This window comes from Diceros bicornis, chromosome 1 (assembly GCF_020826845.1).
Source record: "Diceros bicornis minor isolate mBicDic1 chromosome 1, mDicBic1.mat.cur, whole genome shotgun sequence".
NCBI classification, from domain to species: Eukaryota; Metazoa; Chordata; class Mammalia; order Perissodactyla; family Rhinocerotidae; genus Diceros; species Diceros bicornis.
In genome coordinates, this window is record NC_080740.1 from 92,781,305 (window position 1) to 92,794,941 (window position 13,637).

The following is a 13,637-nucleotide window of genomic DNA, read 5'->3' on the forward strand; positions in this document are numbered from 1 at the left end:
AGCAATTGATTTGATATGAAGTAATTGATTTGATGTGTTCTCTTTTTGGTCAACCTGGTGTTTCTCTTTCTGGTTGATTTGTGTCCTTTCTCTTCAGCCGATGTGGGTGTTTTCCCTTTCCAGTCAGGCTGATGTTTTTTCCCTCTTAATATTTGACCTATTTGGATCTGTTTGCAGACTGTCACCTTTACTATCCTCTATATAATAAAATATACCTTCGGTCCATTTGTTTGGAGTGGAAAGTGTCTTTTACGTCTCCGATCTCATAACAGATGGGGAGGGCGAGGGTTTCTCCTTACCTCTCCCCACTTCCTCTGGGGGTCCTAGCACGTCCCCTCTCAGATGTGCGGCAGTGTGGGTCTTTCTGATGTCCCTTTGTGCAGTGTGAGTGTCTTTTGTTGGTCTATGATTGACCCTTTTCTTGTATCTTATCAGGGAAAGAGTTTACAGGAAAGCTCACTCTGCCATGTTGCTGATGTCACTCAGACTTTTAGAGGTGTGATACATTGTCCTGAAAGTTTTATTTTTATTATTATTATTATTTTTTTTTTTGGTGAGGAAGATTGGCGCTGAGCTAACATTCATTGCCAGTCTTCCTCTTTTTTTGTTGAGGAAGATTAGCCCTGAGCTAGCATCTGTCCCCCTTTTCCTCCATTTTGTATGTGGGATGCCGCCACAACATAGCTTGATGAGCAGTGCATAGGTGTGTGCCTGGGATTTGAACCTGTGAACCCTGGGCTGCCAAAGCAGAATGTGTGAACTTAACCACTATGCCACCGGGCCAGCCCCTGTCCTGAAAGTTTTAGAATATACAAATCTTTTGATTCACCTCTTAAGTTAAAATTTTCTCTGATATAAAAAAGCAATTGGAAAAATGCTGCTGGAAGTGTGTGTTAACCTCTTTTTTTTGTCATTCAAACTGTAACCCAGTTCTTTGGGGACCTGGAAGCAAATGTCTTTGTCTTACAAATCTCTACAAGGCCTGAGGTATGGCTCAAGGCAGCAGTTCAAAGTTCACCTGTCTTTTGCCAATCCCAAGGCCTCCCCTATTCCTCAAAATGCTCCTACATATTGATTGAGACAAAAGATTGAGACATTAGAAACAGAGAAGGCAGATATGCCCCCAGAAACTCCATCTTGAAGAAAACTTGACTACTTTTTCTGTGCCTTTATGATGTAGATTTTCTGCTCCTATCTTCTCTAGGACCTGAGAGCCATTCTTTTAAATACAAATGTTTCTCAGACACTAGTGGGTATTGTATTACACCTGATACACAAGAAAAATTTAACGTCTCTGTGTCTACCTATGTGTTTATGTGTGTCTATATGTATGTTATACATGTGTGATGTTTAACCTCCGGATGATATAGACAAAATTAAGAGCCCTGCTTAATTGACTTAAAGTAAGTGCTTACATGTCTTTCAAGTTAACGTGATATGAAATAATCTTTGGTAAACAAAAGCTTGTTTAAGTCTGTTGGTTTGATTAAAATAGACATGTCTTCAGTTATCAGCATTGGATCTGATGCAGACATGCAGCCTTTATTCTACATTTATTGGTCAAATAAGCTGATGTTATCTTTATTACAAAACTGGTTAACAAAAATAATAACAAAATAATAGCTGATTTTCTCTAATGTCTCATGAAGTTTTCTTGGGTAATCTAAACATAATTGGGAACAAATGATTTAGAGTTTATAGATAAACTTTTAGCAATAATTATATTTTATGAAGTGTATTTAAAATAGCTTCCAGAATCTCTTTGGTAACTTGAAACTTTGAAGTTTTGTTAGGTTAAATTAAATGACAAAAATTCGTTAAGTATTTAGATGATTTTCTTTTTTTTTTTTAATTTTTATTTATTTATTTATTTTTCCCCAAAGCCCCAGTAGATAGTTGTATGTCATGGTTGCACATCCTTCTAGTTGCTGTATGTGGGACACGGCCTCAGCATGGCCGGAGAAGCTGTGCGTCGGTGCGCGCCCGGGATCCGAACCCGGGCCGCCAGCAGCAGAGCGCGTGCGCTTAACCGCTAAGCCACGGGGCCGGCCCCTAGATGATTTTCAAATAAGATAAGATATTAGATATTAATTACTAAACATAAGTTTATCTACTTTTGGCTTCTCATTACCGAGAGACTAAAAGGTGTGTTGGGTTTATTGGTGAACACGTCTTGTAGTTTTTTGTTTTGTTGTTGGCTTTTTTTTTTTTGTGAGGAAGATCAGCCCTGAGCTAACATCTGATGCCAATTCTCCTCTTTTTTATGAGGAACACTGGCCCTGAGCTAACATCCGTGCTCATCTTCCTCTACTTTATATGGGATGCCACCACAGCATGGCTCAACAAGCAGTGTGTCGGTGCGCACCTGGGATCTGAACCCGCGAACCCCGGGCCGCTGCAGCAGAGCACGTGTACACATGCACTTAACTGCTTGTGCCACCGGGCTGGCCCCTCTTGTGGTTTATTTTTATTTTTGTATTTTTTGTGTGTGAGGAAGATCAGCCCTGAGCTAACATCCATGCCAATCCTACTCTTTTTTTTTTTTTTTTGCTGATCAAGACTGGCCCTGGGCTAACATCTTCCTCCACTTTATATGGGATGCTGCCACAGGATGGCCTAACAAGTGGCGCATCAGTGCGTGCCTGGAATCTGAACCCAGGCTACCAACAGCAGAGCACACGCACTTAACCGCTACACCACAAGGCCAGCCCCCTGTCTTGTGGTTTATTAAAAGATTGTACTATATCAAGCCATGCTGTGGTGGTGTCCCACATAAAGTAGAGGAAGATGGGCACAGGTGTTATCCCAGGGCCAGTCTTCCTCAGCAAAAAGAGGAGCATTGGCAGTGGATGTTAGCTCAGGGCTAATCTTCCTCACACACACAAAAAGATGGTACTATAAAGTAACACGTTTCCAAAAATTATAAAAAGTGTTTATAAATTTTCCAAGCCACAGAATGCTAAAGTAAAAGAAAGTTTATAATTGCTTACTTAGTTTTCGGCAAAAGTTAAGTTTTATAAGGGTTAAAAATTCTAATATATGATTATAGCTACTAGAAATTAATAAGGAAAATATGTTTGTATTCAAGGAAAATAAGAGATATGTTTTCAGTAAAGAAAATATAAAGAATGGAAATATTTTTGTTTGGTTGGTTAAGAAAGATAAATTTGTCCTAAAATACTGGAAGGAAAAAAGGATGGCATGAGACAAATTCTGAATGTAAAAAGAAAGTTATAAAAGGTTTGTAAAGGAGGAATTCTGAAAAAAGAGTTTCGTACGTGGTCAAGTTGGCTGCTTGAAATAAATGAGTTTTAATATCAAAAGTAAAGTGGTGAAAAATTAGAATTTGTTTTTTTCCCTCTCTTAAAAGGATAATTTTCTTAAACTTTTAGTCTGCTCTTGATAAAGAGAGTATGGACGGTTTTTTCTTTGAATAGTCTACCAGAAGGGTAGGAATTTTATGTTTTATCAAAATAAATTTCTTGTATTGTTTTTATTAGGTCTTTAATCATAGGTGCTGAGGTTTTTCTTCCAGCTATTTAATCTTCTACATTCACCTGAAAATTGTTAATTGTCACCATGGTTAAATGGATAACTAAGCCTTGTTTAAAAGGGACCTATGGTATTATGTGGGTAAATGTTACTGATGTAAGTGTTTTAAAAATTATATAACAGGGCCAGCCCCGTGGCTTAGTGGTTAAGTGCGCGCACTCCGCTACTGGCGGCCCAGGTTCGGATCCCAGGCGCTCACCGACGCACCGCTTGTCCAGCCATGTTGAGGCCGTGTCCCACATGCAGCAACTAGAAGGATGTGCAACTATGACATACAACTGTCTACTGGGGCTTTGGGGTAAAAAAAAAAAAAGAGGAGGATTGGCAATAGATGTTAGCTCAGAGCCGGTCTTCCTCAGAAAAAAGAGGAGGATTAGCACGGATGTTAGCTCACAGCTGATCTTCCTCACAAAAAAAATAAATAAATAATAAAAAAATAAAAATTATATTACATTCCTAGAATTCTGATCTGTCCTGGTTATTGTCATAATTCTAGTTATTATTTTAAAGTGTTGTATGTCACAGAAATAACCAAGTTTCTTTGTCAATTGTCATTTTTAAGTCTTTTGGTGTTCACAGACAGTTATTGTTTTACTCTGATGCTTTTGCAAATGTTTTCATCTTCAGAGAGATTCTTGGAAAGGACTCTGACATTTACTCTGGAATACAGGTTTCTGACAAACTTTCAGATTGTGAAACTGAACTCAGTAAGAAATTGCAGAACTCTAACAGAGAAACTGATGGCCCCATAAAACTGCTAACAGAAGATTAAGATCAAATCAATTACACAGGGGGCCAGCCCTGTGGCATAGCAGTTAAGTGTGTGCATTCTGCTGCTGGCAGCCCAGGTTCGGATCCTGGGTGAGCACCAACACACCGCTTCTCATGCCATGCTGTGGTGGCGTCCCATATAAAGTGGAGGAAGATGGGCACAGATGTTAGCCCAGAGCCAGTCTTCCTCAGCAAAAAGAGGAGGATTGGCATGGATGTTAGCTCAGGGCTGATCTTCCTCACAAAAAAAAGAAAAATCAATTACACAGGACTGAATGAACTGATAAGGATGATTATAATTTTCATGACTTTTTGTTTAAAATAGTGCTGATTTTTTTAAAAAAATATTTTGTTTTTTCAGATTTAAGAAAAGCTTTTTCTTTTTTTCCTTAAACTAACTATGACTTATAGCAACTTGGTAAATTATACTTTTGTAAACAGAATTGAAACATTTATCTTTTTCTTTCTACCTGATCCCTCCAGAATTTGGAAACTCTTAGTAAGTGAATAATCTTATTTCATGGCAATATAGTTATTTGCATAAGTTCAATAAGAATCTGTTCTCCTTATAACAGGACACAATTGGAAACATAGGTTATATTACCAAAGCTTTGACTGGGATGTCATATTTGAGAGAAACATGCATAGACTCAGATATGACCAGACAGCTTTTGAGAGACAAAGATTAGACTTTATGGAATAAAGCCACATGGAAATATTGGCCTGGTATTTTGTTTACAGTGTCTCCAGCAACCTTACTGGGTAAATAAAGAAGGTCACTTATCTGGCAGGTGCTTGGAACCTCAATATTTTGGGGAACCTCAAAAGAGGAATTCACCCAAACCTGTAGGTATTACAGGCAAGTCTGATGACAAAGTCCTTGGCTTGGCTTTCCTGACTTCGAGAGGCCTTTGAAGTTCAATTTGAGATTCCTTATAAAAGTTCCAGCAAAGCAGATTTAAAAGAGCCTATATGATCAATTGCTATTCTTGCTGTACTTGTGTAAATAACTGGGCCAAATTTATTGAAATTAGACTTATTTTACAAACCAGTTAGTCTTAATTTGGCTATCTTTGGTAAAATTGAGGGTGATTGTCAAGAGAAAAATCATTTCAGTAAAAACTATAGTACACATTTGTGGGTATTAGATCCTCGTTTTTTTAATTGTCTTTGAGGTTTTTGTTTTTCTACCTGTAAACTGGACTGGATCCTGAATTCTTCCAGTCTCCTGAAATATCTGGCTACAAATCTCCAAACTAACATTTTCAATTTTTTTCCATCATTTTCATTTGGAATCATTGAGAACTGAAACCACCCTTGCTCCTGAAGTCCTACAAACTGAAGCTAGACAACTTGATGTGAACTTAAGAGAGATCACCACGATAGCATGCCTGTTGCTGTGTAAGCCACTCAAAAGGATACTTGAACACCCAAACATCACCACAGACATTTCAAGCTGCAAAAGATGCTTTGACACTGACATCTAGAAATCTTCTTAACTGGCTGTCCTCTGAACTCAGAAACTGGTTTATAATTTGCTCCAACCATTAACCTTGTTTTTCTTTTTGTTTCCATGGAAATGCTTCTTATTAAATACCTAATTGCTTGCTTCCACAATATAGACCTAACTTTGGGAGCCCATATGAATCACCACCTCCTGAAATGAATTTAACTGGACTGATCTATTATCAGGACTAAGAAGTGTGTCTAGTGAGATGGAACAATCTACCACTCAGCTTCTGGACTACAAAACTTCTTAAAGTTTCAAAGGACTGTGAAACATCTTAAAGTTTCAAAGGTGGGACTGTGGGGGATCAGAATTGGCCACCCCAAAATGTGTCTCTTTGCCTTGGCTTGATTATTTTTAAGAACAAAAGACTCTGAAACTTTGGCCTTCCTCCTAACTGCCTAAAAGAATTTAAGATAAAAGGCCTGTCCCCAGGATGGGCCATCACCATAGATAACTCTGGGTAGTGATAGACTGGGAGGGTCCTTCCTAAGCCATTCTTATCAAAGCTCTCTTTTCCATTTCCATGTGAATTGCCTTCCTCCTCTTTGAATTCCCAAACCACTACTCCCAACAACCTCCTTTGTCTTTAGCTGAAGATGGTATTTAAGATGAGAACCTCCACCGTTTTGTTGAGTTGCTCAGTTTTCCTGCATCTCTCTCATGTATACATGTTATAAAGCTTTGTTTGATTTTCTCCTGTTATTCTCTCTTATGTCAATTTAATTCATAGCCCAGCCAGAAGGACTCAGAGTGGGTAGAGGATATATCTTCCTCCCCTACAAGGTCTTTGTGTTATTTTAGTAGGACAATTGGTGAAATTTGAATAAAATCTGTAAAACAGCTGACAGGATTGTATCAATGTTAATTTCTTAGTTTACATAGTTGAATTATGGTTATATAAGATTTTAACGTTAGAGGAAGCTGGGTGAAGAGTATATGGGAGGGGCTGGCCCAGTGGCATAGCAGTTAAGTGTGCATGTTCTGCTTCAGCGGCCTGGGGTTTGTGGGTTCGGATCCCGGGTGCGCACCAATGCACTGCTTGTCAAGCCATGCTGTGGTGGTGTCCCATATAAAGTAGAGGAGGATGGGCACAGATGTCAGCCCAAGGCCAATCTTCCTAACCAAAAAAAAAAAAGAGGAGGATTGGCATCAGATGTTAGCTCAGGGGTAATCTTCCTCAAAAAAAAAATTTTTTTTTGTAACGAGTATATGGGAACTGTGTACTACTTTTGCAACATTTTTTGGAATTAAAATAATTTCAAAATATATTTCTTTCTTTCTTTTTTTTTTTTTTGTGAGGAAGATCAGCCCTCAGCTAACATCCGATGCCAATCCTCCTCTTTTTTGCTGAGGAAGACTGGTCCTGGGCTAACATCTGTGCCCATCTTCCTCTACTTTATATGGGACACTACCACAGCATGGTTTGACAAGTGGTGTGTCAGTGTGCTCCCAGGATCCGAACCTGTGAACCCCGGGCCGCCAAAGCTGAGCGCACGCACTATATATATTTTTAATTTAAGCTTAGGGTGTAAGTTGTGCTGCTTATGATGGTCTATGATACTAAAGTTGTGATGTCTCTTCAACATAATAGTTCTGCTGGCCTTTCCAGTCTGCAGAGGTCCTTGGTGAGCTCAGCTTCCGGAAGGTTCCTCAGGGCCATGTAGGAGCTGTAGTACAGAGGGCATGGGTCCCAAGTCACAGAGGCACATCCTACAGGGGCTCAGGGAGGAGTTTTTTCACTTCCCTTGTCATGTTGGCGCCTCAGGGCTGCACAGGACGATGGGTGGGTGGCCTGTGCCTGGAGGGCTTTAGGCTAGACCTCTGTCAGCCTGAGCAGGCCCAGCCCAGGCAAGGGCCCAAGAGGCTGGGCAAGCTCATAAGGAGGCAGGTGCAGAACGAGGGGCCTGGGGAGGCTCCAGGGGCTGAGACCCCAGTCCCTGCCTGGACATCTGCCCAGGGATTTCCTCAGAAGCCGCTGATGTTAAGCTTCAGCTTCCTGTCGCCAGGACAGAAGGGGCGAGCTCAGAAGGGAGGAGGTCTGGGCCTCAGAGGAAACGAGAGCTTGGCAGAGAGGAGGCCTGAACACATGCGGAGACCCATGGACACAGAGCCGGCCTGTGGACGAGCTCGGAGACACTCACAAGCACAGGGGCCCTGAGGGACACCCAGGTGTGTAACGCATTGCCCTACGGGCAGCACGATGTGCAGACACACACGGTTCATGCAAACACGCTGGCACATAGCACACCCATCGGCATGTGTCCCACCCTTCAGGCAGGCCAGGCTGGGGCCAGAGGGGAGATCAGAGCAGGGGCTGTAGTCAGGACAGGTTTCAGGGAGGAAGGGGGCTGAGTGGGCAGAGAGGGGGCTTGAGGACGCCTTTGGCATCTGCTCTCAGGCACTCCTGTCCGTTCCCGAGCTTCTGTCAGTCATTCCCCCATCACTGAGCACATACTTCTACTACTGTTAGGCCTCGTCTAAAGCGGGGCACAGACATGGAGACCCAGCCCTGCCCCTGAGGAACCCACAGAGCCCCCAGCTGGGGAACTGCTGGTTCCCTGGGGTGATAATGGCCAAAGGGCATTCACTGGGCATTGGCCAGGTGATAAGAAGAGAAAAGTGGTTCTTGGGGAGCCCAGCAGACAGAAAAGCCCTCAGGCTTGGAACCCAGGCTTGGGGGCAGCAAGGAAGGAGGCCAGGTGGGTGGCAAGGGCAGAGCTCCCAAGGTCACATGACCCCGATGTATGGAGAACTCCCCGAGTGACTAGGCAGGGGCCACCAGGGCACCACGGTGGCCCAGGACCAGGTGCAGTAGCAGTGGCCCCGAGGACCTAGCTGCTCTGTCCCTCCCACAGCATGGCCTGTGCTTGCTTGGGGCCTCGCCAGCTTCTGCTTGTGCTTGTGTATCAGTCTGGATTCTGCCACCACTGACGAAAACCCACCTCAAACCAGCTTGAGCCAAAAGGAGAAGTGGTCGTCTTACAAAACAGAAAGGCTGAACAGCCAGGGGGGTGTTCCAGGCATGGTGGTCCCAGGGCTCTAGGACATGAGCCACCTCCCTCCTTGCAGCATGGCCACATGTTGGCTCCATCCTCCTCAGGGTGGCGAAGAGTCACCAGTGGACCCTCGGTTATCTCCCTCCTCACTCCTAGCTTCCCTTCCCAAAGTTCTAAGGAAGTTTCCAGAATTCGTTTCACCATCTTGAGTTAGCCTTGGTTCACAGTCAGTTTTGGCTCCTGCGTCCAGCCCACAGGCCTGGGGGGGCAGGAGGCAGCGCTGTCCGGACCACAGGACCTGAATGTGCAGAGGGTCGGGGCCTCAGGAAGGAGGGATGCAGGGCAGGCAGAAATGGCAGGTGACTGTTCTGGGGTCAGAGGCCTGGCAGAGGATGGGTTCAGCCATCCTGAGGGGGGGTGACCCACCCTGCCAGGCCAGCCAGGCAGCCTTCGGGATGGCCCATGTGCATGGAGCGCAAGCAGCTGTGAGGCTGGCAGACATGAGGTTTCCTGGTGGGGAGCAAGGCCGTGGCTGTGCCCACTGTGGTCCCGATACCGGGACGCTCTCAGTCAGAGGCACATGTTACAAAGCAGCCCTGGATGTGGGGGCAGGGAAACAGAGAAGTGGGCATGTACAGCGGATGGGGGGCTCAAGGCTGGGAACTCGTGAGGAGCCTGTGACCTGTGCGAAGGTGAGAGATGACTGGGGCAGGGCAGGGCTTGGCAGGTAGCGCTGGGGGTGGATTTGAGAATGAGTGGGACTTGGTGATAGATGGGAAGTGGTGGCAGTGGGGGCTTCAGGTAGGAGCCCCTAGTTTCCTGGGACTAGACTCAGGACAAAGGGAGGAACAGAGAGCCAACCAGGATCTGCTGAGGGTGCAGGCCCTGAGGGACACTGGGACAACATGGCAGCTGGACACACTCGAGGCTGGACAGGCTGCGTTCTGCCAGCACAGGGCTAGGCTTCGAAGGGGCAAGGACTGGGAGGAAGTGGCTGGGCTGTCCCCAGCTGGCTGCTTTCCTGCCCAAGCTCCGCCTGGCCCTGGTTTCCGCCTGCTCAGCCCAACCAGGCTCCCTGGCCTTCTGGCCATGGTTACGCCCCTCCCCCACACTCCCCTCCACCGAGAAGGGGTGGGGAGAACAGGCCACTCTTCCTCTCCTGGGCCAGCCTCCGAGCAGCACAGTGGCTGAAAAGAGCTCAGCAGCTAGTCCTCTCACACGCCAGCCAGGCCGGCAGAGCTGCAGGCACCATGAAGGACGAGGTGGCTCTTCTGGCCACTGTCACCCTCCTGGGAGTCCTGCTGCAAGGTGGGGAGGCTCTTGTTCGGGAGGTGGGTGGGCCTCACACGCCTGCAGCCTGCCTTCTGCCCTCTAGACCCCGGGGAGGTGCTGGAGGGCCCAGGCCAAGGTGAGGGAAGAGGCAGGGCCCCCGGCCCAGACTCCTGGTGCCCATGCTCTTCTGACCCCACCATTGGAGGCTGCGATGCCCCAGGGCTGAGGATTTGCACTTTTCCCAGGTGGGGAGGGGGGAAGCCGTGGAGGGCTGTCTGCAGCGTAAACTGTGAAACCCTGGGCAAGGACCAAGGCCAAGAGAGGCAGCGATAGAAAAAGGCCCTTAGGGATAGAAAAAGGCCCTTAGGGACGACTGAGGTAGGCATGCCAGGTGTCTGGCTTGGGGTTGGGGTGGTAGCCCCTGGACCAGCATAAAAAACCCTGGAGGAGGACAGGGGGCTTTCAGAGAGCAGGTGGGGCACCCAGCTGTGTTGGACAGTAGGCCCTGGGGGGTGTGCCAGGATGCTGGGTGCTCTGGTGCTGGCTACAGAAGTGGGACAGTCACGGGCCTGGTGCAGACCTGCTCCAGCCAGTCCCTGCCTCCTCCAGCTGTCTCCTCTCTGGGTATCCCAGCAAGAAGGCCCATCCTCCAGCGCTGCCTTCAAAGGCACCCTCTTCATGCTGGGACCATGTGGAGCTGGACAGGGGTTGGAACTTGCTCCCCAGGCCCCCAAAGGGGCCTGCTTGGTGCATATCTCAGATTGGCCCTGGAGGATGCATTCTCGGGTCAGATAGCCCTGCTGCTTGGGATACCATTGCCGCACAGCATATAGGCTAGTACAAGGCACAGCTGGGGACCGGGACCCTGGAGGGACCAAGCAGATGGGCTGACTTCACCTACAGCCACACCAGCAAGCTTGGCCCTCAGCCCCTACTCATTTGCCACAGGGACCCCTCCAGACCCTACACTGTGCTAGCACGGCTACCCTTGGCACCCACAGTGCACTTAGATGAGACATGTCTGCCCAGGGCCTGGCACCAAGGGCTCCAGAGCACAGTACTTACAGGAAGACAGTGGGGGACACCCAGCATTGGGGCTGTGTGGTGGGGGCCTGGCCTGGGATCAAGGACCCCTGCCCACAGAGCTCCCCTCAGGCCAGCCCACCCTCGGCTCCCACCCATGCTATACCAGAACCCCGGAGGCCTGGGGTTGGACCAGAAAAGTTCCAGCTGCAATCACCCAGGGGCAGGAAAGAGGATGTCTGTCAGATTTATGCCAGAGTCCAGAGCACCTGAACAGGAAAACTGAGACAGGAGCCCACGCCACAGAGTGGAAGCACACGTATCCAGGCTTGAGTGACCCGGGCCTGAAGCAGGGTCAGGAGGTCCTTCCTGGTGGCTCTGTAGGGGGCGGACCAGGGACTGTTGTGCTCCCCTGCACCTGGAAGGATGCAGCCAGCTCTGCCCTCAGGCCTTGCTTCTCCCTGCCTAGGGGCCCCAAAGCCAAGGTCCAGGCCTAGTGAGCGGGAGCTGGGTATTTGCCTGTGTTTTGCAAGTCAAATGATTTGCTGGAACAAAGTCCCCTGCAGCCCCTCCTCTGGGCAGGAGTCCCCGTGACTATAATTCTCCTCCCCCTACACTCACAGGGCGCCCCCGGCCGGCACCTTGCCCTCCCCATTAAGCGTCCGTGGATACTGGGCAAGCCCGGAGACGAGCAGGGTCGGGAAGTCCCCTTTAAAGGGGAGTCGTGACGAGTTCAGCTTGGAGAAGGGAGAAAAGAAGGTGCAGGGCCGGCGTGGAGGCGGGGCCCGGGGGAGGCTGCAGGCGTCGCGGCGGCCCGACCTGATGCCCGACCTGACTCCCGCTCCCTTCGGCCCCAGCCTACTTCTCCCTGCAGGTGATCTCGGCGCGGAGGGTCTTCCGCGTGTCGCCGCCGCTCACCACCGGCCCGCCCGAGTTCGAGCGTGTCTACCGAGCCCAGTGAGGCGCGGCGGGAGGGCGCGGGGCGGGAAGGAGCGAGGCGCGGGCCGACACGGTCCGAGGCCTCCGGCCGCGCCCTCACGCCGCCCCGCCCCCTGCAGAGTGAACTGCAGCGAGTACTTCCCGCTGTTCCTCGCCACGCTCTGGGTCGCCGGCATCTTCTTTCACGAAGGTCCGGGCGCGGGGCAGGGGCGCGCGCACTGGAGCCCAGAGGCCCCGCCAGCGTGCTCACCGCGCCCCGCCTGCCCGCTCGCAGGTGCGGCGGCCCTCTGCGGCCTGGTCTACCTGTTCGCACGCCTCCGCTACTTTCAGGGCTACGCGCGCTCGGCTCAGCAACGGTGAGAGCCGGGGCGGGGCTCCCGGGAGGGAAGGCGGGCGGGGAGAGGCGGCCTGTGGGCGGGGACTCGACGGTCCCAGGAGGCCGGCTGGAGGCGGGCCCCTTTGGGAGGTCCAGCGGGCTGGCCCTGGCGGCGGTCCCGGCAGGGCTGGTGGGCGGGGCCGCTGGCCGCCCCGCCCCTGCCCCCCCCACCTCCGCTGAGCATCGCCCGCAGGCTGGCCCCGCTGTACGCGAGCGCGCGCGCGCTCTGGCTGCTGGTGGTGCTGGCGGCGCTCGGCCTGCTCGCCCACTTCATCCCGGCCGCGCTGCGCGCCGCGCTCCTCGGACGGCTCCGGATGCTGCTGCCCAGGGCCTGAGACGGAGGACGCCGGGTCGGCGGAGCTACAGAAGAGCCCGGGCCTCCTGGAGGGCGGGGTATGGTTGCTCACCCCCGCTTTGAAGTCTCGAATTAAAGTGCCTGTGACCGGACCCCGAACGCGTTCTCTGGGTCGGAGGGGCCCGGCCCGGGGTCGCAGCGGCCAGGTGGGCTTCCCGGGGGCAGCAGGGGCGCGGCCGCGGAAGGAAGGGGGCCTTTCCCCGGGACCGGGGCTCGATGCAGTTCTCTCCTGCCTGCTCCCAGCCCCTGGAGCCACACACCGGGCCCGCGGGTGCCCTTTCCTGCCGGGGTCAGAACTCTTCGGAGGCCTGCTCTCCACTGACCGTTAGCCGCCCTTGTCCCCTGGCCTTCACACCCGACACCAGGGACTTTTTTACCTTGTCAGCGCTTGGTCCCTGTCATCCACAACAGTATAAGTGTTCAGGCACCCCGCCCTTCGTGAAGCCATGGGGACCACGACGAAGATGGTCAGTGTAGTCGTGTTAGGCTTTCTCAAGAAAACGCCCAAGTGCCTTGGGGGACCAGACCATGGGAAGGTGGCCAACAGTGTCCCTAAAGAGGTGACTTTTAGCCGAGCTGGCAGAGGAGAGGAGCTTTCCAAGCAGGGCAACAGCATGTACAAAGGTCCCCTGTACAAAGGCAGGAGATCCTAAATTGTGTCAGAGACCCAGGGGGGAGAGATGAGCGGGGCCTTGGGGACCGTGAACGACGACAGGGCTGAGACCCAGGAAGGAGGGGGTACGAGGAAATAGGAGATGCCTTCGGTTGAGAGGCCGCCATAGCAGGGGCGGGATGATGGGAGCTAAGGGGAGCAAGGGGTGGGGGGTCCTCATGGAGCGAGGG

The 13,637-nt window shown here is 50.1% G+C and overlaps 1 protein-coding gene across 1 annotated transcript; it reads left to right on the plus strand.

Annotated features, from left to right (window-relative positions):
• The first annotated feature begins 10,045 nt into the window (after positions 1 to 10,045).
• LTC4S (leukotriene C4 synthase) lies at positions 10,046 to 13,418 on the plus strand. Its single transcript, XM_058548086.1, has 5 exons — positions 10,046 to 10,137; positions 11,982 to 12,081; positions 12,183 to 12,253; positions 12,338 to 12,419; positions 12,633 to 13,418. Exons 1-5 carry the CDS (start codon positions 10,080 to 10,082, stop codon positions 12,772 to 12,774), a joined length of 453 nt encoding a protein of 150 aa, XP_058404069.1. The 5' UTR covers positions 10,046 to 10,079; the 3' UTR covers positions 12,775 to 13,418.
• Positions 13,419 to 13,637: the final 219 nt, after the last annotated feature.

Coding starts and splice junctions, on each gene's coding strand:
- LTC4S (XM_058548086.1), top strand. CDS start 10,080: ATGAAGGACGAGGTGGCTCTTCTGGCCACTGTCACCCTCCTGGGAGTC. Junction 12,082..12,182: donor GAGCGTGTCTACCGAGCCCA/GTGAGGCGCGGC, acceptor CGCCCCCTGCAG/AGTGAACTGCAGCGAGTACT. Junction 12,420..12,632: donor GCGCGCTCGGCTCAGCAACG/GTGAGAGCCGGG, acceptor CATCGCCCGCAG/GCTGGCCCCGCTGTACGCGA.